The sequence below is a fragment of the Nannospalax galili genome, unplaced genomic scaffold (assembly GCF_000622305.1).
Source record: "Nannospalax galili isolate Female #2095 unplaced genomic scaffold, S.galili_v1.0 scaffold781, whole genome shotgun sequence".
In the NCBI taxonomy this organism is placed as follows: Eukaryota; Metazoa; Chordata; class Mammalia; order Rodentia; family Spalacidae; genus Nannospalax; species Nannospalax galili.
Genome location: NW_008346898.1, coordinates 3,177,544 through 3,202,017, shown reverse-complemented (window position 1 = coordinate 3,202,017; position 24,474 = coordinate 3,177,544). Strand labels below are relative to the sequence as shown.

At 47.1% G+C, this 24,474-nt stretch overlaps 2 protein-coding genes across 5 annotated transcripts in view; one reads left to right on the top strand and one right to left on the bottom strand.

Moving 5' to 3' along the window:
* Wipi1 (WD repeat domain, phosphoinositide interacting 1) overlaps nucleotides 1-15,471 on the top strand; it is a 38,702-nt gene extending 23,231 nt beyond the window's left edge. The window contains exons 5-13 of the mRNA XM_008843215.3: nucleotides 1,858-1,955; nucleotides 3,032-3,124; nucleotides 3,822-3,892; nucleotides 4,519-4,626; nucleotides 8,968-9,132; nucleotides 10,520-10,627; nucleotides 11,299-11,417; nucleotides 11,821-11,921; nucleotides 14,972-15,471. Of these exons, the coding sequence (XP_008841437.1) occupies nucleotides 1,858-1,955; nucleotides 3,032-3,124; nucleotides 3,822-3,892; nucleotides 4,519-4,626; nucleotides 8,968-9,132; nucleotides 10,520-10,627; nucleotides 11,299-11,417; nucleotides 11,821-11,921; nucleotides 14,972-15,019 (911 nt within the window). The 3' untranslated portion in view covers nucleotides 15,020-15,471. The remainder of the gene's footprint in view (nucleotides 1-1,857; nucleotides 1,956-3,031; nucleotides 3,125-3,821; nucleotides 3,893-4,518; nucleotides 4,627-8,967; nucleotides 9,133-10,519; nucleotides 10,628-11,298; nucleotides 11,418-11,820; nucleotides 11,922-14,971) is intronic.
* Nucleotides 14,567-24,474, bottom strand: part of Arsg (arylsulfatase G) — a 155,589-nt gene continuing 145,681 nt past the window's right edge. For all 4 annotated transcript variants that reach the window (XM_029568409.1, XM_017800646.2, XM_029568410.1 and 1 more), the window contains one exon: nucleotides 14,567-16,648. In XM_029568409.1, coding sequence (XP_029424269.1) covers nucleotides 16,380-16,648 — 269 coding nt within the window. In that variant the 3' untranslated portion in view covers nucleotides 14,567-16,379. The remainder of the gene's footprint in view (nucleotides 16,649-24,474) is intronic.

Genomic DNA, 24,474 nt, shown 5'->3' with positions numbered 1-24,474 from the left:
GTTGGGGAAGGTACAAGAGGACATCAGGTGGCCTGCTCTATCACGATGTTTCTTATTCCCTTGAGACAGGGTCTCTCACCTAAGCTGGAACTAGGTTGGTGGCCAGCAAACTCCAGGGATCCTCCTGTCTCTGAACCCCACAATGCTGGGGCCACAGGTGCACACAGTGATGCCTGCACTCAGGTCCACATGCTTGTATAATAAGCATTCTGTCCAGCCCCTCATTTTGATTTTAGCAGTGCCTTTTTTCAAATGTATGTACTCAGAAACCCTCTGTAGTTACCCCATCATTTGTAAGATCTTAAATCTTCAGTTTGGTCCTCGAGTCCATATATAGTTTCTATCTCAACCCCTCTCCCATCACTGCTCCTGCTGGAACCCACCAGGTAAACCCATACGATCTCCTGATCGACTTCCTTTCCTATTTCTTGGGGCCACAGTGCCTTCTGTCTGACCAGCTGTCCTTGAAATTTCATGTGGATTATGGAGACCTCAGATAGAAAGTTGGAGCTCCCAGAGCAGAAGGTATGCATAGTCAGGGCCAGGCATGGCTATGTACAGGCAGGGGCCACAGCTGTGCAGCACCTACAGTTAAGAGTGCCCGGCCACCCTCCTCCTGTAGTTCTGTGTGGCAAGAGATAAGAGCACAAACTTGGCTGTACACTCAGCAGTGTCAGAGTGGGAAACAGGACCTTTCCAAGCTGTAATTGCTTTTTTTTTCCCCTCTTCTATCCTACACAACAGGTAAGGAGCCTTTCAGCCAGGTCTAGTTTTTCATGTGCTTTTATAAGAACCTACTTAAGATACCAATTTGTAGCAAAGATGTTGATTAGCATTTTTTTTTCATATAATCTTTATTTTGGGCAGGGGATAGGGGGCATTGAGACAGGGTCTCTGTGTAGCCCCAACTGGCCTGAAACTCACTATGTAGACCAGGTTGGTCTTGATCTCACAGAGATCCACCTGCCTCTGCCTCCCCAGTACAGAGATCAAAGGTATGTGCTACCTCACCTGGCTCATGTAATCTTGAATATCCTTTTCTGGTAATGTTTAGCTGTGTGGAGTTCTATCATGGATGACTATTAATCTAAGTTATTGTTGTGAAAAGCCTTCACTTAAATGCTGCAGGGACACCCCCCCACTGCCCCTGGAATATCATTGTAAATAAAAATGGCTTTTGTCACTTCAGTAATTTGGCTGGTGTTCCTACACTTCCAGAAGACTGTTGAAGTATCTTATATCTGAGATGTCCCACTGCAAAGTTTCTACAAAGGTGGAGCTTGCTGCCTTAACTCAGATGCAGACTTCCAGTGAACTTCTGCACCTAGAGGCTCCTGTTTCCCTTATCAGAGCAGGGCACATTGCTCAGAGATGAGGTCCTTTGGGGAGCCTCTCCTGTCCTCCAGCTCCCAGAAAGGCTAACACATACCGACCTTTCCTAATGGGAAGCCCTGTTCCAGTTAAGAGTAAATTCTCCTGCAGCCCTGGAGGATAATGGAATTGGAAGAGACGCAGATGCTGTTTCAGTGCCTTGGGGTAAAAAATTTGAAGAGTATTCTTAGTGTTCTAAGTTCAGTGCAATGTGTGCATATTGTGTGTTCAGAACCAAGGCTGCAGGGAAGTTTCGTGATGCAGTCCTAGCTGGTGCTGCCAGAAACACTCAGATTCATTAAATATTACACTTTGAATTCATTTTTATGCACTGTGCACTCAGAAACTTTTTGTTGTAGCCAGATTTTTCATGACACCACAATTTAAGAAACTGGAAATTAAGGCCCCAGAAAGTGAATACCTCAAAGCTGTTCCTCCCCTCTCCAGTAGGTGGCACTCTAGACACGCATCCTCTGTCTTTGCCAGGTCTATGTGCCCTCTCTATCAACCATTCCAACTCCTACCTGGCATATCCTGGAAGCCTGACTTCAGGCGAGATTGTGCTTTATGATGGAAACTCCCTGGTAAGTTGACAATGGTGCCTGGTGCACCAAGCCCACCTGCCTTGGCTTTGTGGTAAACAGAATGAGATAAGGAGGCTGTTGTTGGGGGATGGGGAGTGGGGGGGGTTGGGGGGGAGTTCTCTGGTCACAGCAGTTGGATGAAGGAGAAGGGACAATATTTGCACTGGGGCTCACTATCAGTCAGTCCCCGTGAGACAGGTGTCAGACCACTGCAGAACACCTGCAGCAGGGTGTAATCAGTAGGCCACACTGTGCTGGTCTGAGATGGCACACAGCTCTTCTGCACACCCTGCCCTCTGCTCTCCAAGGCTTCGTAGGGCAGGACAGGATCACTCTGGGAAATCCCCTAAAGAAGCAAGCAGGAGGAACCCTTGACAGCCTGACTCAGTATCAAGCACACAGGCAGTCATCTACCTTCCCAGAGAAGGGAAAGGGATAGAAATGAGAGTAGCCTCTCTCCAAGGCTCAGGGACCATCGCAGAAGAGGAGAGAGAAAGAATGTAAGGCCTGGAAGACAGAAAGGGCGGAGCGTTGCGGAGCGCGCTCTCCCAGTGTGCCATACTTGTGCACTCTCCCTATCTCAGGAACTGTGATTACTTGCACAAAACTGGACCTATCAACATGCTGTCGTGGGAAAGGAGCTCCTGAGGGTCCGCCCCTCCCTGGGGATCTACAGCCCATTACTTTGCTAGGGGAGGGGAAAACAGTTTCTTCAGTGGGGTAGCCACTGCCAAGTTTCCCATGGTCTTGTAAATAATGTCTCACCCAGGCTCCTATAAGTAGCCCTCATAAAATTCTTTGATTTACCAAAAAGGAAGGAAGGATGGATGGAAGGAAGGAAGGAAGGAAGGAAGGAAGGAAGGAAGGAAGGAAGGAAGGAAGGAAGGGGAGCCCCTAATAGCAGAGCTTGATGCACCAAGGACAGTCCACTTATACACACGTAATCTAGTGGAGCACAGGGAGACAAGGGAGCTTGGCAAGCAGAAGAGAAGGAAGAAAAGAGCAAGGAGAGGAAGCTGAAATCCATCTCCCCTCCTCGCCAGCATCAGTCTCCTTTTCTTCCCTTTCCCCAACAGAAAGCAGTGTGCACCATCGCTGCCCATGAGGGAACGCTGGCCGCCATCACCTTCAACTCCTCAGGCTCCAAACTAGCCAGTGCATCCGAGAAAGTGAGTGCTCTCTGGCATCTTCTCCTGTCTAGGGGTTTGCTAGATGCCTCCAGAGGTGCCCAGATCGCTGCTGGAACAGTGCTGGTGACGTGAAGACTGACTAGTCTCTGGGCATGCTCAGAATTCTTTCCAGAGTGAGAATCTCTGGCCCCTGTGTGTTGTGGTCTGTCAATGGATTTATCAGATTTAAGGCCAACACTCTGTAAGACACAAAATGATCAGTATAAAAACTTGTGGTCTTATTGAGAAATGTATATGCCTATCATCCACAGATATGAATAGAGTCTACATTTTATAAATGCCTGTTTATCTAGAGACATCGATCCCTTTTGACCAGAATAATCAGGAAGGTGATCAAGTTGACTTTCAACTGCCATGCAAAGCAGATGTATTTTGATAACCAGAGAGAGAGAATATTTTAGAAAGCCAGAGCAGTTTGGGAAGGCACATATACACACATACATATATACATGTATACACAGAGAGAGAGCCTTGGGCAAGGATGGGGAGACAATACCGAACACATGGTCCAAGAAGTGCTTACCTGGTATATAACAAATAAAAATGCCTCTTTGCCTAGTGCTTTGTACTTCCTCTTCAGAGGCAGATGTGTGAAACCAATTAAACAAATTTCCTGGAAAGGGACATGTGTGTTTCCATTCACGGTTGAGAAATGCTCACCTGCTTTCTTTTCCAGGGCACCGTCATCCGGGTGTTCTCTGTGCCTGAAGGGCAAAAGCTCTATGAGTTTCGGCGAGGAATGAAAAGGTATGTGTTCCAGGTCAGACCCACTTTAAAACTCCCCACCAAAGTCCTGTGCAGCCAGTGGACAGCCATCTAAGAAGCGGACAGAGACTGGCTCCGTGGCCTCCTCTCATAGAGGAAACATTACTGTGCTTTCTCGGGTAATTGACTCGGGCCCCACCCAGGTCTCAGTAGAACTGGAAGCAGGGAAGCTATTTTCGTGCAGGAGTCCAGCAGTCAGCAACTTTTGATATGTTCACAGGAGGCCAGCACAGGAGAAATCAGACAGCCAGCAAATCACAGTCCACAATTTCCCATTCCTTTCATGGATGGAAATAAAGTGCTGTTGTAAAATGTTGTGTTTGGGATCTTATTGGCTGTAGAGGTTTCAGGTGGATTGGATCAAAGCAGCTGAAAGATGGTCATGATGCAAAGACGGCTGGGAGGAAGGGCCTGCTGTGTGTGTTCGTACCTGAGATCATGGTCCTCCATGACTCCTGACTTGCTTTTGGTCTGAGTAATGCAGTGTCGGAGGGATCTTAGCTTGGCTCTTCAGGCTACGCTTTCACACCTCGTACACCTGGTCTTAGCACTAGAAGGCGACGGCCCTGGCTGCTCTGGCTTACTGTCTGTTGTGTTGCTGTCTCTAGGTACGTGACCATCAGCTCTCTAGTTTTCAGCATGGACTCACAGTTCCTGTGTGCCTCCAGCAATACGGAAACTGTGCACATCTTCAAGCTGGAGCACCTCACTACCAGGCAAGTGCAGCACCAGGTGCAGGCAGACCCGGTCATTCTTCCAAAATGGGCGGTTTTCTTTTTAAATGTGACCTTACTGTTGCATCAACACCAATGTGCTGAGTGTATGTTAGCGGAAGGTTTGGGGTATCCTGCAAAGGCTCAAAATATGGGTCTACAATCTGGAGTTTACATCCCAACTCAGTCCCTTTACAGCTAGCTGTGAGATGCTGGAAAGCTCGTTTAATCTGAATTTTAGTTTCCTCACCTGTAAAACAAGCATAATAATAGTGTTCCACATTAGGCTTGTTGTGAGAATTAAATGAGCTTGCTGATGATATGAAGCATTTCATGTAGTGCATGGCATGTACTTAATACCAGTGCACATAAACTAGAGTAACAGTGTATTTCGTGTCCCACTGCCACCACTAGTGAGTACTTGACAAACACATTCAGTGCCCCTAAAGGCAACTGTGGCTGTCAGAGGGATGACCCTATGGAGTATGAGCTCCTATGGTGCTCCTACGTGCTCCTATGGTGTTCCTATGGTGTTCCTACGCGCTCCTATGGTGCTCCTATGGTGATCCTATGGCAGTCATTGGTGTGTGTACTGGTTTCCTGTTGGTTATGTAACAAATGGCCACAAACTTAGTGGCTTCAACAGCACACATGGATGAGCTCACAGTTCTGAGGTAAGAAGCCCAGGATGGTGTGCCTAAAGCCTCTGCTCAGGGTCCCTGAAGTCACAGTAGTGACCTGAGTACCATCTGCATTCCCCCTGTAGCTCAATGCCTCTTTCACACTGATTCCAATTACCAGCAGGTCCTTTAGAAGGTGGTAGTGGGGGTCCCTGCTTCCTTGCTGGCTGTCCCTGGGAGCCTCTCTAAGACAGGCCACCACAGTCCTTCTCAACACAGCCTTCGAGCTGGAAGCCAGCAACGCATCCTTCTCATGACTTAATCATCTGCCTTTCTTTTCTATCAACCAATCAGAGAGACTTGAATGCAGGACCTCATACATGCTAGGCAAGCATTCTACCACTGAGCTATACCCTGACTCCTTAAAGAGGTCTCACTGCGTTGCCCATATTGCCTCAAATGCCCATACTAAAGCAATCCTCCTGCCTCAGCCTTCTGAGTAGTCAGGACTGCAGGCACTCACCACCATGCCTGGCATGTTCTCATCTTTTAATGGTGTATGTGGTTGGATCAAACCACCTGGATAATCTGCCTAAGGTTACCTGGGCCCAAGATGTAGTACTGAAAAGGACTGATACGTCATTACCATTGTAAGTTCCAGGGACCAGGGCAGGGCAGCTTGGAAAGTCTTTCTACAAATCCTGCCTGCTATTAGGTTGGACACAAGTGTTCATTAAGTATGGGCTAAATGTGTGACCATGTTCGCTCTTGAAGATGTTTACAATGGAAAGAATCCTCCTTCTCAGTCACCATCCATAGCTATATCCCTTGGCCTAGCCCTCATCTCAAAGTGGTTCAGACCTCATTCTGATAGCGCAGAAGACAGCTTGTGCTTTTCCCCTGGGGGCTTCAGATGCCCTGTGTCTCTCTTTTCTTTCTTTCTTTCTCTTTCTTTCTTTCTTTCTTTCTTTCTTTCTTTCTTTCTTTCTTTCTTTCTTTCTTTCTTTCTTTCTTTTTTTTGTTATTTTGTTGTTGTTGTTCTGTTTTTTGAGACAAGGTTTCCCTGTAGCTCCAGGTGGCCTGGAACTTACTATGTATATGTAGACCAGGCTAGCCTTGATCTCACAGAGGTCTGCCTGCCTCTGCCTCCCATGTGTTGAGATTAAAAGTATGTGCTACCATGCTCAGATACACATCACTTCTTCTGGGTGTAGTTGTAGGAAACTGAAATGTGACATTTTAACGATTTTTCTCAGTGGTACTCTGAAGGTTCATGGTGGAGTTGATGGCCATGGTGACATTTATACATCCACAGCATCTGTAGGTTACGGAGCATTTTCCATGCTTTCTCCCCTGGCCCCACAGTATTTCTTGAAGGCAGGCAGAGGAGGAGTTGGATGCCTGAGGAAAACTGAGGTTATGAGAAGTCCATTGTCCTGCCCCAAGCCAGCCTCTGTCTCCAGGATCCACAAAAAATACCAGACTTTACACCCCACCAGGCTACTGTGAAGCCTCCAGAGTGGGAAGTCTGGAGACCACGCTAAGGAGAGTCCAACGTGCATACTCCTGGGCAGGGATTCATCACTGTACCTCTGCTGTGATTGGAAGACTTTCCCCTCCTCGTGGGATAGGCCTTCTAAAAGAAAATATTTCTCCTACCTGCAAGTTGTGCAGAAAGCTCCAGGGTGCAGCTTTGGTGAGCTGGCGCCCAGCCTCTGTCATGTACTGCTGTGCAGTGGTGTCATGTGTTTCCCCGCTCCCCGTTCCACAGCCCGTCCCAGGTCTCAGCAAACAACCACTTCACTCGATGCTGTAGGTTCTCAGTGCAGATCCTGCCTGTGCTCTGTGTAGCATTGTGCTATGACACCTCATTCCCTGGAGTCCTCATCCTGTTGGTGCTGCTTCCCACCCTCAATTCAGTCTATCTGGGACCCTTCTGTTTTCTAGTTTGTTTTCAATTGCTGTGACAAAACACTGACCAACTTGGGGAGGAAAGGGTTTATTCAGCTTACATCTCCCAGGTCACAGTTCATCACTGAGGGAGCCCAAGGTAGGAACTCAGGGCAGGCTCCTGGAGGCAGGAGCTGGAGCACAGGCCATGGAGGAACGCTGCTTACTGGCTTGCTCCCCTGGCCCCTGCTCAGCCTGCTTTCTTATATAACACAGGCCCACCTACCCTGGGGTGGCACCACCCACAGTGGGCTGGGCCCTCCCACATCACTCAACAATCAAGAAAATACTCCGTAGACATGGCCACAGGCCAGTCCAATGGAGGCCATTCCCCAACTGAAGTTCCCTCTACCCGAGTGTTCAAGGTGACAACTAAAGCCATCCAGCACACCTTCCATCTCCTGTCCTGTGGAGGGAGTCCCTGAACTTCTTTGCATTAGTGACTTTCACATTCCTGTGACTGTAGTACCTGACAGACAGCTTAAGGGAGGGAAGGTTTGTTCGGCTCCCTGTCTCAGAGGATTTCAGACCATCATAGTGGGGAAACAACAGCAGGGTTTATGAAGGCAGACGGACATGGAGGGAGCTCTTCATGGTGCTGCAGACCAGGAAGCAGGATGAGCAGGCTGGAACTGGGGACTGATGGAACCTTCAAAGGTCTATCCCCACAGCCCAAGCCCCACCTCCACCACCTACAAAACAGTACCACCATCAGGGAAAAGTCTTCAAAATATGAGCCTGTCTGGGAACATTTTTAAGTTAAATATAAGATTCTTATGCTGCACTTTCATTGGAGAGTGTATCTACTTTCTAAACTTTTCTGTCCCTTCCGAGACAGCTGCCAAAACTTAGCCCTAAAGGCTTGTGAAACTTTCACCTGTGGTAGGAGCCTGAGCCCTAGAGGGCAGCCCACCCTTCCATCCCAAGGTGTTTATCATAAGCAAGTCAGTGCTCCCAAGCCTCTGCTTCAGCCTCAGCCCTGTCCCCTTCTGGGTCAGTTATCTGTGCTTAGGATAGGAAACCCTGCACCCTCTCCCAGCTCTGTGTGTGGCAAAGGTTGGGGGGTGCGGGGGGTGGCCACAGGTGACATGGGGCAGAACCTGAATCCTCCTAGAGTCTCCCCTCAGTCCTCCAGCAGTTTACTGCTTCTTTAAAACAGAGGAAAGGCCTTTGAGAATCTCAGGTTTCCTCTTTCCCAGACCCGTGAAGTTTTGTTTACCCCTAGAGGCTAGTGAGCCTTCCCGTCTGTCTGCTGGAGGCCTTGGGATGAAGTTTAATGACTGCAGGGGACCTACCAGGTTCCCATGGAACACGTGGGCATTACCTGTGCTGGGTACCAGGTGACTGGAGAGCTATAATGAGACTATCCGGAGTGCCTTGGCCAGGCCTGCTTCCTGTTCAGTCTGGCCCAGGAAACCTTCACAGAGCTCTGTCTGTTCCCTGAAGCCCTTGAAAGCTTGTGTGCTTGCTTTACGGTGTCTACCCTTGCCCTCTTTTGCAAATCTAGGAATCAGAGTCATCATCAGAAACACACTTTTAATATAAGAAAGCCATAGCACAGGGAACCTCCTAACAATGGCTTTTCTGCAAGACACACAGGCCCTGATGTTCTTTTGTTGTGGCTGGAATAATGTGTCCTGGTGGCCAGAACATTGTGCTCAGACGCAACCTCTGCCTACTGAGGTGAGCACTGGGCTGTGGCGATCACTGGCAAGGTGCCAGTGTCCACAGCTCAGGCCCATCCTTGCCTTTACATTGCCCCCCACCCCGCCAGCCACCCAGAAGAGCCTTCCACGTGGAGTGGCTACATGGGAAAGATGTTCATGGCCGCTACCAACTACCTCCCCGCCCAGGTGTCGGACATGATGAATCAGGACAGAGCTTTCGCCACTGGACGCTTGAGCTTCTCCGGGCAGAAGAACATCTGCACACTCTCCACGTATGTACAGTGCCACCCACCCACACCAAACTCACACTTACAGACGTTTAGTTCTTTTTGAGACAGGTTCTCCTGGTAGCTCCAGATGGCCTAGAACTTGCTATATAGACCCGGCTGGCCTCGATCTCACAGAGATCTGTCTGCCTCTGCCTCCATCTGCTGGTTTTAATATGGATTCTCAGGAGTAGCTGGGAGCTGGCATGAGAATATTGACCTTCAGGTTCCAGTGACACTGCTGCTCTGTGTTGTTAAACAGTCCGTTTCCTTTGTTGCTTTTTTTGTTTGTTTGTTTTGTTTTTTGTTTTTGGTCTTTTTGAGACAGGGTCTCCCTATAGCCCCAGCTGACCTGGAACTCACTATGTAGACCAGGCTGGCCTTGAACTCAAGAGATCCACCTGCCTCTGCCTCCCAAGTGCTGAGACTACAGGTGAGCACCACCATGCCCGGCCAGTCCCTCTTTTTATATGGCAAAAGCTCCACCCCCGGCTCCATTGCCTGGAACCAGACACCTATGGGGATGACTGGCATCTTATTTAAGAAGTTTAGGAGCATCTATTAAAGAACTGCGACAAAAAAATGCCATAAATTGAGCCAGGCGTGGTGATGTGCATCTGTAACCCAGCACTGGGAGGCTAAGACAGCACATCTGCAGGTTTCAGCCCAGACTATGTAAAAAGACTCTGTCTAAACAGAACACAAAGAAGGTTTGGGGGGTTTGAGAGATGGCTCAGTAAGTCGCTTGCCCTGGAAACAAAAGGATCTGAGTTTGAGCCCCAGACCCCACATAAAGAAGCTGGATGCGGAGGTATGTGTGTGTAATCCCAGCACTGGGAAGGTGGAGCCCAGGGACTCTCTGACCAGCCAGTCTAGCCTATTCAGTGAGTCTCAGACTAGTGAGGGACTGTCTCAAAAGAAAGGTGGGCAGGACCTGAGAAACAACAATTCAGGTTGACCTCTGACCTCCCCATGCATGCACATGTGCAAACGTGCACTCACACGTGCACACGTTTGTAACCCTAGCTAGCAAAGATGACAAGATAGTGGTATTCTTTTCCTCTTTCCATCACTGTTAAAGGCAACAACACATGTGAGATGGAGAACAAATCCTCTCTAGGGACACCAGTAAGACAGCAGTAGCCTTTCACAGGGTTAATAATGCCTACCTCTATGGCCTTTGCCCCATCCCATACAAGCTTGTTCAAAAAGCAGAAGTGATCCTGAAAGTGGATGCTCGGGTCAGAATAGAAAGGCGTGGCCAGAAGCTCCAACTCTGGCTCAGTGGGCTGAGGGGTTTCAAGGGGCAGGAGAAGAGCCTGTAATGGGGGGCAAGGCATTGACAGCTGGCACCAGCCTGTCACTCACATATCATGTTTCATTTGTCTCTTAGGATCCAGAAATTGCCACGGCTGCTAGTAGCCTCCTCTGATGGACACCTTTACATCTACAATCTGGACCCACAGGATGGAGGCGAATGTGTCTTAATCAAAACCCACAGGTGAAGATTCTAGTTGTCAAAGAACAGCTGTTCATGAACAGCTAAGGACAGCTGTCATGGCTCCGGGGACAGTGACCCGCTCTGGTGGTCTTCCTGTGGTGTTTCCCTCCTGGGAGTCTTGGTGGCAAGCCCCCTGGCCATCTTTTGCTTGGGTCAGCCTCCTTGTCATGTATCTTGAGCCTGCTGTCCCCTTCAGGACAGTGCCTGGATAGATACATAATACTCCAAATGGAATGTCCCCCTGCTCAGCCTGTCCGCCCAGCACAGCCCTCAAAACACAGTGAATATTCAGAAATGTTCACAGAATCAGATTGAAAAGCCTCCAAATTTCTGTGACAAATACAGGCTGACCTCGTGTTCTGCTGTGAACAGGACATGGTGAGCTGCCACCAAACCCTCACTCGTGATGTCTGACCTTGTTAGCATGTCTTGACATCCTTGCTTGAACCTACCAGAAGAGCAGAGGGCAGGTCATTGCTTACTCAGGAAGGACTGGTCACGGTAGAGGTGCACGACTGACCTACTTGCGTTCATGCTGGCCTAACGGTGTACTGGCAGGTCTGTCATTCACCAAGTAGCTGAACATGAGCCTCCCGTTCTTTTCCTTTTGAAGGTGTTCTGGATATGTGCTGATTTCTTTTATCTTCCCTTCTCTTAATTGCTGCACGTAGCTTGCTTGGCTCCGGAACAACAGAAGAGAACAAAGAAAACGACCTCGGACCCTCCATACCTCAGTCTTACGCAGCAACTGTAGCAAGGCCCAGCACATCTGTGGCATCCACTGTGCCGGGTGAGCGGCTGAGGGGCCCCTCCAGCAGTACCGCCTGGCTCTGCACCATTCTCTTGGGATGAGCGTTGAGAGGCCGGCAATAGCCTTCAACCTCGGGTCCCTAATGCTGGTGTGTAGCACGAGGGGTTTTCGTAACAAGTAGTGATAAGCCTTTGCCTCGTGGAGAATTCCAAAGAGTTGGAATTTCAGATGGAAGGTAGGCGAGACCTGCCTCTCTCTCAAGGCTCAGGGACTAGAACCTGGGAGGATTTAGACTCACCTTCTGAAGCTGTGCCCCATTCAGCTGGCAGAGATGCACCTGTTTTCCCCATCCTCCCTCTTCTCAGACTGCCCCCTCTAGCACTCATCATGGAGGCAGAACCCACCTGTGCATCATGTCCCCTCTCTCACTCTGGGCCTCCAGGTTACTCTGAGGACGGCGGGGCGCTCCGAGGAGAGGTGATTCCGGAACACGAGTTTGCCACGGGACCAGTGTGTCTTGACGACGAGAATGAGTTTCCCCCTGTGAGCATTCGGGATCCTTAACAGAGCAGCTGTGCTTCGCGTGTCTGCCTGGAAGGAAGCTTTGCCTCCCGCAAGAGGCGAAGTCACTGTCCCTGTGCTCTAGCCCCTAACCACTAATCCTCTTCTCTAAAATGCACAGCCATAGGATACCTGTTGTGTGGGCTTCAGATCCTGTAGGCAGCTGTTAGGTTTCATGCTGAAGGTTGCCAGCGTTACAGTAACTGAATACTAACCCGGGAGTGTGGGTAGCTTAGTCACCAGAGACCTGGCGTCCGTCCCTTTGTCTCTGTATCCTGCCTTCGCTGCTTGTGAAGACAGAGCTTCTGCCTGTGTAAACGTCTGGTTTTCTGACGCTCACAAGGTCGCTTTTATAGAATGTTCCTGTTATTGGGCATGATGAGCTACTGGGGCTAGGCTGCATCTGGGATTCAGAACTGGCTGCAGGAACTGACCTGCACCCTGGCTATAGCTCTGGTGTTGCAGACCCAAGCCTCTCCAGCAACTGCAGGCACACATTAAGAAACCATATGCAGAAGCCAGAGCAGTTGCACATGAGCTCTCCTGGGCACCTTTGGCAAGGCTTGCCCATTCTGCTGCAGCTGTGCTGGCAGTGAGGGCCCCAGGGGTGGCTGAGCATTGGGCTTGGCTTCTTCCAACATCTGGAGGAGTCTCTCCCAGGGGAGTCTGCCAGGGCCTCCATAGTGGTACGCCTTCCTTTTGAAGCAACGTGCACCTCTACATCCTACATCCTGGGGCCTGGGGATGTAGCCCAGTTGGCAAGTGCTTGCCTAGCATCCATAGAGCTCTGGGTTCAGTCCCCAGCAGCACATCAAGTTGTGTGTGGTGGTGCACACCTGTGATTCCAGCACCAGGGAGGTGGAGGCAGAGCTACCGCACAGTACATAGTGAGCTCAAGGCCAGCCTGGGCTATATGAGACCATGTCTCAAAATTGAAAAAAAAAACCAGATAGCTTGACATCATTTCAGGTGGGCACAGTGTCATGTCAGGACTTTGAGTGCAGAGGGCCGTGTTCCTGCAGCACTGAGGAGGTTGGTGCCCTCAGGCCTTTGTGTGTGAGAACGGGGTGTCCATGACACCCATGCTGGCTTTGTGGGTTACAGCTTGAAATTTACATTTTTGGCCTTTAATAGGCAAGTTGCCAAATACATTGTCAGCAAATGACACTTCTGTATTAGTGGCGGAGAGTAGTTCTTAAAAAAAAAAAAAACTAATTACACATTTTAAGACATCCCTTGGCCTGTTGCCTAACAGTTGCTGCCTAAGCGGTGCCTTTATGCTCCTATGGTGCCAAGCAGAACTAAAGGGAGATTTTTCTGTCTCTCTGAAAGTTGGTAGTTATTTAACTGACATTACATCTTCTGAGACCCAGACACAGTGGGGACAAATATGACCAGTGCTCTATCTAAGGTCATACGTTTTAGCAGTTTTGGTAGAAGTCTGAGCTGAATTATTCGTCACTGTTGCCGCGGGAGACCTTGCAACCTCTTATGTTTACAGAATTGGGTGATTTAAATGTTGGCATGAGGAGGAGGTCCCTTGCCAGAGAAAACCTGTACACAGTATAGGCACCCTAGGTGAACCTTTTGCCTGTGAGGAGGGAAGAGTTAGAGATGCTTAGTGTAAAAACTAGTGTTCCCAAGTGTGGGTGAGTGGTAGAAATTTGCCTAGCATGTGAGAGGCTCTGAATTCCGTCCGTAGCATCACACACATACCCTCGTCATAAGGCATGTTTAGTTAAATACTGCCAGAAGTCTAGTACAAACCCATTATCCATTTCCCTCTTAAGGAGCAAATGAGTGAGTGATTGAAACTGCATTCAGAATCTTTGTTTGGGGTAAGGATGTAGCTCAGTGGTACAGCACTTGCCAAGTTTGCAAGAAGCGTGGGTTCACTCCCCAGCCTTGTCAAAAAAAGATTATTTATACACAAGAAACGCTTCCTGCCTGGATGCTGGTCACTGGACAAATTCCTAGAACTGTTAGAGTTCAACTAATGTCAGGTAACCTGTGGGTGAGGGGCAGGTGCTAGATAGACATCACGGTGGTCACCCGATGTCTGGTAGACAGGCCAGCCTGTCCACGCCTGCAGCGGATGGGGAAGAGGAGCCAGCACTTCCACTGAGGTCCTGGGTCAGTAGCAGAAAGGCTTCTCCATCTTAACTCCCGAGGGCCAGAGGGGTGAATGCTGCTGGTTTGCCCCTCAGCGCAGCTGTCTCAGTCACTCTGAGTAGCCTAAGTATTCAACTGGGGTTGCTAGACACCCCCTTATTCTGAATTATATGCCTGTTGCAGATATTTTCCCACAATCTCTATCTTTACTCACAATTCTTTAAAAGCTTCTGAGGCTGCAAAAAGGTCCTGGAAATCTCAGCTTAGCTGAAATCACGTCCCTTTTGGATAGGAACATCAGGCTCACTGGTGGAGTCCGCACCCAGGCCCTCGGCCTCTGCCTTAAGACCATGGGTCGTCATTAGCTTCCTTTGTAACACAGACTAGCACTGTCCCTTTATCACTTTCCTCCTTGGGTCTGACTTTGCCTCAAGACCAATGAGAGAAAAAGCAAGCTCATTTCTGGTGCCTTTTGAAGAGGCTTTCGGGAGGACGAGCAGCTTTTGCCTCAGTAACAAGCTAGCATAGAAGTCTGTGTATTCTCTGACACTAATCTTAACATTGCAAGCAGGAGTACAGCAAACCGGACCAAGGACATATGCTGACTTTTTTGCAGCCATTTAGCATTCCATGTTCACAGGTAAAATGAGCCCTTTTAAACATGAACATACACATGTATGCACACAGTTTATATGGTCAGTATTGTTGGAGCCTGTGTCGTAATCGCCTGCATCTACATAAGGTGGGTGGGCTTTATGTGGCCGTGAGTAGGGTCAGCCTGTGGTCATATGTAAAATTCCTGTAGCACCCAGCCTCCCCTGCTTACCCACATGGCACAGACCCATGGGTAATACAGCCTACCCCTCCCCCAGCCTCTTCCTGAGAGAAGAAGTAAGGCTGTTCTGTTTTGATTTCGGTAGATAATCTTATGCCGTGGAAGTCAGAAGGGCAAATCGAAGCAGTCCTGACCAGAAGCGCACCTCAGAAATCAGGACATCCCCTGTCAGGTGGTTTTGGAGAAAACAAGGTGGAAGACCGGAATGCAAATGTGAGCAGAGAGGGAGGCAGGAACCCCACCTTAGGGCGCCTCGCCGCCTGAGCCACAGGATGGGGTTACCCTCTCACCAGCCCCCTCAGCCTTGGCTGCCAATGGGTGAGGACATCGCCTTCAAACCACAGTGTAAATGCTAACTAACCATATTGGTATATAACCGGGATTTTATATTAAAAGGGGCGTCCTTGTCAGATGTATGTGTGTAAAAATGTTCTTATCTGGAAACCTCTTGGAACTGTATTTCTTGTATATTACAAACATGTAGAGAGAGACTATTTTAGCCAGGCAAAGTATTTTTGCAGTGATTAGAATAAATCATTTATTACCTTTGGAGTCCCATTCAGGACACTAATTAAATAAAATTATGGCAACACATTTGTGAGTTGTTTACGGTTTTTGTTTTGTTTTGTTTTGTTTTTTTCCCCCTTGGGAGTTCTAGGGGCCAGGAAGAACTCCTAAATCTTTACAGTACATGCATTTGACTTTAAGAAATGGGAAGGGCCCAGGGCTCAACCATAGACTTCTGCTCTAGGGCCTAGGAAGACCTAACCTTGGTCTAGCTCTGTGCTGCTCAAAGTATCTTGAAGGAATCTGCCAGGCTCCTGTCATCCTCTGAGCCAGATCACAGTGACCTGTACATACACTGAACATGGAAAACCCCTACTCTATATACTGGCTGGAAGGAACCTGTGCTAAAATGACCAGTGAAACGGTGTGTGTGTGTGTGTGTGTGTGTGTGTGTGTGTGTGTGTAGGGGTCGGGGGTGGATCTGAGAAGGAAACTGAAACATATTAACTATCTGCTCCATGTCAGGTGATACCCATGGCATTGTCATGTGTTACTTTATTTAACCTTCAAAATCAACTTGAAAGTGAGATTACACTGCCCAGGCTCAGAACCTAGTGTTTGATCACACTGTGAACTCTCAGGCCGTCGTGGAGAAGAACATGCACAGGGGAGAGGCACAGGATGGCGCTGGGGTGGTTCCCAGGCTAACTTCTGAGACTTCCTTTTTTTTTTTTTGGTCTTTCTGAGACAGGGTCTCCCTGTAGCCCCAGCTGTCATGGAACTCACTATGTAGACCAGGCTGGCCTTGAACTCACAGGGATCTACCTGCCTCTGCCTCCCAAGTGCTGGGATTAAAGGTGTGCGTCAACACACCTGGCCCTGAGACTTCCTTTTAAAGCTTATGTTGACATCCAAACCGATTGGAAGTGAACCTACCAGTCTAATTTCCAGAGAGCCCTCCTCATGGGAAAACTGGCTTGTCACGCCTATTGGCAGCGGCAGGCAATTTGGTAGGGGTTACAGCAGGGAGTCACTGAAGGATCCTGAGTATAGTCTGCTCGGGAGGTGTTGTCACTGGCAATGTCTTGAAGGACATCTGCAAGAACCCTCCTGACCTTCCGCAACACGGCCTGGTATTCCAAGCTTCCTCTAGGGAGAGGTGTACCTTCAGCAATATCTTCTTCTAGGTTGAAAATAAGAGGAAGCGTGTGGTGCTGCTCAGGCCCCACACTCCCATCACAAGCTTTGGCTCCACCTACAGGAAGGATGACCAAAAATACCCCATTAAACCCAATCTTCAGAACTGTAAAAGAAGACAACTGTGATTGATTATAAGTTAAAAAAAAGCCAGCCTTTGAAAATTCAAATGATTGCTCTGTGTCAAAGAAATTACCTTGAACTTCAATTCTCTCCTAGGGATGATCCTCTGTCCACACTGATGGGGGCTACTTCCTGGACTTGCTGTCAGAGCCAAGAGAACATTTTGTTCAAATATCTTTAATCTCTGCCCTTTGAGAGTAAATCTGATGTGGCTTATTTTTTCTTTTTGTCTTTTTGAGACAGGGCCTCCCTGCAGCCCCAATTGGCCTGGAACTCACTATGTGGACCAGGCTGGCCTCGATCTCACAGAGATCCACTTGCTTCTGCCTCCTGAATGCTGGGATTAAAGGCATGCCACCATGCCCAGCTGGCTTTTTAAATTTTTTTTAAAATTTGTTATTTGGATGTGTGTGTGTGATGGGGCTCATGCCATGATGCACATGTGGAGAACAGAGGGGACAACTTTGCGGAGTTGGTTCTCTCCTTGAACAGCTATGTGTGTTCTGAGGGTTGAATTCAAGTTACCAGGTTTGTGCATCAAGAACTTTTACCCAGCCAGGTGTGGCGGCACATGTCTTCAGTCCCAGTACTCAGAAGGTGGAGGCAGGTGAATCTCTGTGAGTTCAAGGCCAGTCAGGGCTACATAGTGAGACCCTGTCTCAAAAGTAAAAGAGCCTTTACCCACTGAGCCATCTCACCAGCCCCTAAATCTGATGTTTATTTTTGTTTCAATTTCTAAAATTACATTTATTTATTATTTATTTATATACTTATTTATGTTGTATGTGTGTTGTCTAGGAGTGAATATGGCATGGTGTTGTCGGTTGGGGTCAGAGGCCAATTTTCAGGAGTCAGTTCTTTCTTGTCACCATGGGTTCCAGGGATTAAATTTATGTTAGGTTTATGTGGCTAGGGATTTCGGCCACTGAGCCGTGTCACCGGCCCCTAAATCTGATATTTTGAACACTGATTTTTTCAAATACCAATTTTTTAATTCAGTGGAGGTTAAGATGGTTGATTTTACTGTGAGTTGAAGAAAATATTTTTATGAATAAGACTCTGGCTATCATGCTTGGGTATGTTGGCCCATGTCTTTAGTCCCAGCACTCGGGAGACAGAGGCAGGTGGATCTCTGTGAGACTGAGGCAGCCTGGCCTACATAGCAGTTCCAGGCCAAGAGGGCTATAGAGAGACCCTGTCTCAAGGACAAAAACAAACAAAAAAAGGAATGGCAAAAAGTTTTGGAGGAAGAGCAGCATTTTGTCTCCTAATGATTCCAAGGGCTGTTCCTCTCTTTCTATGCAAAAAGCAGTTAAGGTGTCTGGCAGAAACAGATGTAATTGAATAAACAAAAGGAATTAGGCAAAGGCTTTGCAAATGTAGCAGTCTGCCTCTGGTCATGTTAGTGACAAAGCACTGGTAAGCTAGAAACATGAATTGCTTGGGAGAGTGGAGGTTTTTTTCCTGGCATTGAGGTCTGAGAAGTTTTTCCAGTATCTCCTCCTACAGGGAACTCTGTCTCGTGGACTGCACTATACTATTTGGTGGGGGAGAGATAGGGTTTCACTCTGTATCCTAGGCTGGACTCAAACTCTTGATCCTCCAGTCTCAGCCTCCCAAGTGCTGGGATGACAGGTGTGCAATGGCATTCTTACGTGGATTACAAGGGTCCAGCTGTGACATCCTCTCACCTCAAGACGGCAGCACAATGCCACAGTGTAAGTCAGCAAAAGCCAATCTATAGGGGCCAAAGCTAGCTCCCTGTGGACACAGCTTTCTGGTCCAATCAGCCTAGGAATGAAACTGGACCTACCAAGAATGAGTAGACCCTAGAGTCTTCAATAGATCCAAAAACCGCCATGTTGGAGACCACTGCCCTGTCTGAACTCTGCTGAAAACATACTTGGTATACATTCAAAGTCATCACCAGCCAAGAATGCCTATGAAGGCAAAGCCAGAGGGTCTGAAGTGCCACAGGTTCTGAAGTGTAAGTCCTCTGTGTTTAGATAAGGACTTATATCTTATTCACACCATTTTCTGAACATCTGCTGTGTACCCTGTAAATAAGCCACGCTTTGTTGTGGTTTCCTGAGCCCTTGCAGAGAAATGTCCTTTGATCTGCATACCTTTTTTCCTGAATGTCTGCTTAGAGCACCTTATCCATGCTAATAAAAACTTGAGAAGTTACAGATGTGGGGCCTCTGTTCTATGGACAGAGAGCCTCCTGGGGACCAGCTTTCTTTAACGTTTAAGTGTCTTACAGTATTATGTTATACAGTGCTGTCCCTCTTATGTGTCCACCACCACCCAGCCACCACACTGGACGTGGCACCTCCAATAGTGTGTTTTCTCCTATGACCGGATTCAGGTTATTCAGCAGAGACCAGGAATTACCATTATTGTCTGGAATGCACTAGAAATTGACTGTTCATCATCAGAAAGGAACGCCTGAAGTGATAAGAGCTTTGACAGTCAATCAAGCAAAGGTTGGGAGTGACTCCTAAAAATAAAATAAACCAAACTAGGCATGGCGGTGTGTGCCTTGAATCCTAGAACTTGGGAGGTAGAGACAGGAGGATCAGGAGTTCAAAGCCAAGCTTGATTACAAAGTGAATTTGAGACCAATCTGAGTTACATGAGATGGCTCAGCAGTTAAATGTGCATACTGCTCTACAGAGGACTTGAGTTTGGTTCCCAGCACCCACATCAGGTAGTTCACAACCATCTACAACTCTAGCACCTGGGGATCCAATGCCCTATCCTGGACTCTCAAACATCTGCGCACACACCCACATGCAGGCACATTACATACATATACATAATTTAAAATCATAAAAATAAATCTTTCAAAAAGGCCAAGAAGATGGCTCAGTGGTAAAAGCACTTGCTGTGAAGCCTAGCAGCTTGAATTTGCTACCTAGAATCCACATAAAACTGGGAGGGGGACGCCGGCGCTTACAGAGTCCTCTGACTTCCACATGTACAACGTGGCGTTCACATGTCCCTATCATATACACACAATAATAATAGCACTATCTCACTTAAGTCCAGAGTGGAATAGTTTGGCTAGAACTACTACCGTCTAGAGAGAAAAACAAACTCTGGGCAACAGATTTCAGAAAACCAATGAAAGTATAAGAAAATAACCAAGACAGGCAGAAGCTGGGAGGAATCAACTCTTGAAAGAAGGAAGCCAGGCAGGGTTGGTCCTGCTGTAAAGCTCCCTCTGTGACCACTGCCCCGTGCGTGCAGCGTGGAGCAGGCAGAGCTCCAGAGGAAGGCTGAGATCTCTCCAGCTAGACGTGACAGTTCAGGACCACCACAGAAGATGAAAATTGACAGGGGGACCCTAAGGAGGAGGCAGCCATAGAGTATAGGCCTCAGAAATCTACATGTAAACCCCTTCAAATCCTTGGCTGACCCCTCAGAGGCTATCTGCCCAAGGAAGGGGGTCTGGTAGCAGCTGGAAGACCAAAACAGCTCAGCATATATTTCTGGGGCTGCCTGTTGTCCAGAAGACAAAGTTTAGAGGGTGAGTTCTATTCAGTGAGAGAGCTTAGCTAGGCATCGTGGTACATGCCTAAAATCCCAGCACTTGGGAGGCCGAGGCAGCAGGATCAACAGTTCCAGGCCAGCCTGGGCCACAGAGTTCAAGGCCAGTTTGCACTAGTTAGTGAGACCTTCTTTTCAAGAGAAAACAAAACAAAAATCCCCCTCAATTTCCCACTGACACCCGCAAAATAATTCAGGCTAGGAATAGGAAACTGGGACCATGAGTTTGAACTTGCCTAAGCTTAAGGACAAAATCTGAAAAGCCAATCCTAACAACATGAAACCAACCATCCCCTAGTTCAAGGGAACCAACTGCTAATTAACTTCCTGTGATAATAAAAGTTGACTATCAGATATCAGTCTCTACAGCGTTTTATCAATAGGGCCCAGTGTATAGTTCCTTTAATTTTATGTGTATGACTGTTTTGCCTGCATGTATGTGAGTGTACCAATGGCCATAGAGACCAGAGAAAGGCATTGGATTCCCTGGAACTAGAATTACAAATAGTTGTTAGCTGCCATGCAGGTGCTGAGTACTAAACCCCAGTCCTCTGGAAGAGCAGCCAGTACTCTTAACTACTGAGCCATTTTTCCAGCACCCAGTGTACAAGTTTTAAACGTCTATGCTGGAGTCTAGCTGCCACTGTAGCTTTCAAGCAATGTGGACGCCACCAGTCCTTCCAAAGGCAACGGGAAAGCTGAACAAACCGAGAACACGGACAGCTTCTGTTAGTGCGGAGACATTCAGTAACGGGCAAACCACAGCCCCGAGATGAAGAGCAGGGTGGGCAGAGAGAGAATCTCTATTCACTAGAGCAGAGACCTCCGTAAGAGCTGCACAGGAGGAAGAAAGAGGCTCCTCGGTGGACAAGTGTGGGAGAGAAAAACCCCAGGGTGATGTGATCACGGCTTTGTGAATGTTTTGTGTATCTGAGTGTGTGGGTGTGTTGTGTGTGTCCATGTTGGGGATCCAATCCAGCTAAAAGCACTGTACCACTGAGCTATAGCCTTAGTTCAGACCCTATGCTTTTGTGAATTTTAACTCTAAGAGCTCAGCCAGGTCTCATAGTAAATATTCCAGAAAAATTCCACTATTTCAGGAAAGGGAGGGGAAAAGTAACTAAAAAAAAAATACAACAGCTGGGGCTGGAGAGCCGGCTCAGTAGTTAAGAGCACCGACTGCTCTTGCAGAGGACCCGGGTTCGATTCCCGGCACCCACATGGCGGCTACGAACCATCCTTAACTCCAGTTCCAGGGGAATCCGAAGCCCTCTTCTGACCTCTGCAGCATTGCATGACACAGGTGTGCTCACATACATGCAGGCAATACACTCATACACATAAAATAAAAATAAAAAATAAAATATATTTTTTTAATTACAACATTTGTGTCTGGAGAGGTGGCTGAGCAGTTAAGAGAGCATTCTTACACAGGACCCTTTGAAGCACCTGCTTCAGGTGGCTTATAACCACCTGTCTTGGGTTCTAGGGGATCAGATGCCATCTTCTGGATTCTAAGGGCACCTGCACTCATCAACACAAATCCAAATACAGACACACATACATCACATGCATAAAAATTAATATAACAATGCATTTTATTCTTAACAAAGTCTGCCCTCAGGAGATATTATTTAATTAGAGTCTAAATTTTTTGTTTGTTTGAGATTTGGGGGTTTTGTTTTGCTTTTTGAGTGTTTTCAAACTGATGTTGAACTTACAATCTTCCTACCTCAGCCTCCCAAGTATGAGATTATAGTTTTGTACTACTATGCCTGGCTAGAGCCTAAATTATTGGATACACTTTTGTTCTCGGAGCTGAGGACCGAACCCAGGGCCTTGTGCTTGCTAGGCAAGAGCTCTGTATTGGATATATTTTTAAAGGCTACTCAGGACAGGGGATGGGAAATACCCAGAGTCACCCTGTCCCACCTATGAGGGGCCATGAGAAACTAAGAAGCACTCTGAAGTTCATGACCCAGAGACCCAGTCTCACCGAAAGACTGAGCCTCGTAGGACTATGGGACACACCATCTTCTCCCCACAGCCCACCGGTGCAGTGCTAACGGCTTATATACCACAGTCTCTTCTTGCTGTTACATCAGTTCAGCTATCAAGAAAATAATTACAGGACAAACATCAAAACCAGCCTCAGAACCAGACAGGAAGGTTGGAATAACAGGAGGAGAATTTATGATTAAGAGAGGGGCTAATGGATAAAGCAAACAGCGTTCAAGAACACTCGGGAATGTAAGCAAAGGCAGAAATTCTAAGAAAGCATCTAGAAAATGCTAGTGATTAAACACCACAACAGAAATGAAGGTTTGGTTAGGAGACGGGATGTAGAGAAGGAAAGACTTCAGAGCTGAGGATGATTCTAACAGAAAGCTCCAAAGTTGGTTTACCTAGACTTCTGCTGCCAGGCCACACTGTGTCAGCTTCAGGAACTGCAAAGACCAGGCGAATTCTGAAGGTTGGTACACAAAAAAAAAAGAAAGAAAGAAAAGAAAAAAGAAACAAAAACAAAAAGAAAGAAAAGAGAAAAAAGAATGAACAGGAAAGAGTGGTCAAAAAGAAACACACTAGGAACAGAAACTACCCCAACATCCTGGAAGCCACATAGGAAGGCCCACCACAAACAAGGGAAGACTGAGGACTTTCCTCTAACACCAGAAACAATCTTGCCACTTCTTTTTTACATAGTATTAGAGGTTTTAGGCAGAGCAATTGGGAAATAGATAAACAGGTATAAATAAATAAAAATAAATAAATAAATGGCATCCATTTTGGAAAGGAAGGAGTCAAATGATCTCTTTCATAGATGATATGATCTTTCATGTAGAAAACCTTAAATATTACATGAACAAATATACACACACTTATATAACACACATACATATACAAACACACACACACACACACACACACACACACACACACTCACTCACTGTTAGAACTAATAAATCCAGCAGTTAGCAGGATACAATGTCAGCACAGGGCAGTCGGTTGCGTTTCTACACACTAAAGGAAAAACTTTAAGAAAGTGTCTAGAAAATAGAATTCTACTTTGAAGAGCTCTTGTACAGCACTATCCTCTGAGCCAAACAGTTACTTTTATTTTTCTAAGGCCAGCTGAGTCTGCTTGCAAAAGAACTACTGACCTTTCCTCCCTCATAAGAGGAGGGGGTGGAGAGGATCATGGGACTCTCACCTGAGTATCTAGCAGTCCCCCCAGTCAGAAGTATTCAATTCTGCCCTAATTGTATATGGCCTCAGGATCTTGGGTAGAGGCTAGAGCTTACAGGCCTGAGAAGTCTAGGGAAAGGGGGCTCCATCTATTTGGCTATGAGGGAGCCATCATCTGCGTTGGGTGAAGACTTTCCAGTGCAGCTACTTTGGGGTCACCCAGACTCCTGTCAGTAACCCCTTATCCATGCTCTGTAAGTAAGTCCAATAAACTTACTGGTTCCCCAAGGGAACTTCGGTGGAATCAAACTTTTCTTTGTCATTGGGACCTTAGAAGGATGGGGGTAAACACTGCCCAGTAACCCCACTCAGGAGAAAATTGTCACAATAGCATAAGAATAAAATTGAAATGAATAAAAATGATGAAATACATGTACTTTCAAAGCTACAAAATGTTGCTGAGAGAAATTTAAAAAGACACAAATGAAGGAAAAAAAACGACCAGTGCTTGTGGATTAGAAGTCTTCAGTGTTAAAATGACAATACTGTGCAAAGCAACTGTCAAGTTCAGTATATTCTTTAACTGAAATCTCAATGACTTTTTGTAGAAAAAAAGAGAAGTCTGTCCTAAAAATCCATATGGGATCTGGAGGGACTCAGAATAGCCAAAATCAGTAATGAAAATGAATAACTCTTCCTGACTATAAAACTCACTACAAAGCTACAGTAACCCAAGCAGTATGGAGCTGGCATGAAGACAGACTTATAAATAATGGAACAGAATAAATAGCCAGAACAGTCCCCTGCATTTGTGATCAAATGATTGTTAACATAAGTACCAAGGCCATTTGATGGGGAAAAATATAGTCTTTTCAACAAATGGTGCTAGGAAAACTGGATATCAACATGAAAACGAATGAAGTTAGACATTCCCCTACAGCCACATGCAAAAATTAACCCAAAAGGGATCAAAGATGTAAATGTAAGACCTACAACAAAAGAAAGCATAGGCCAAAAGTTTTA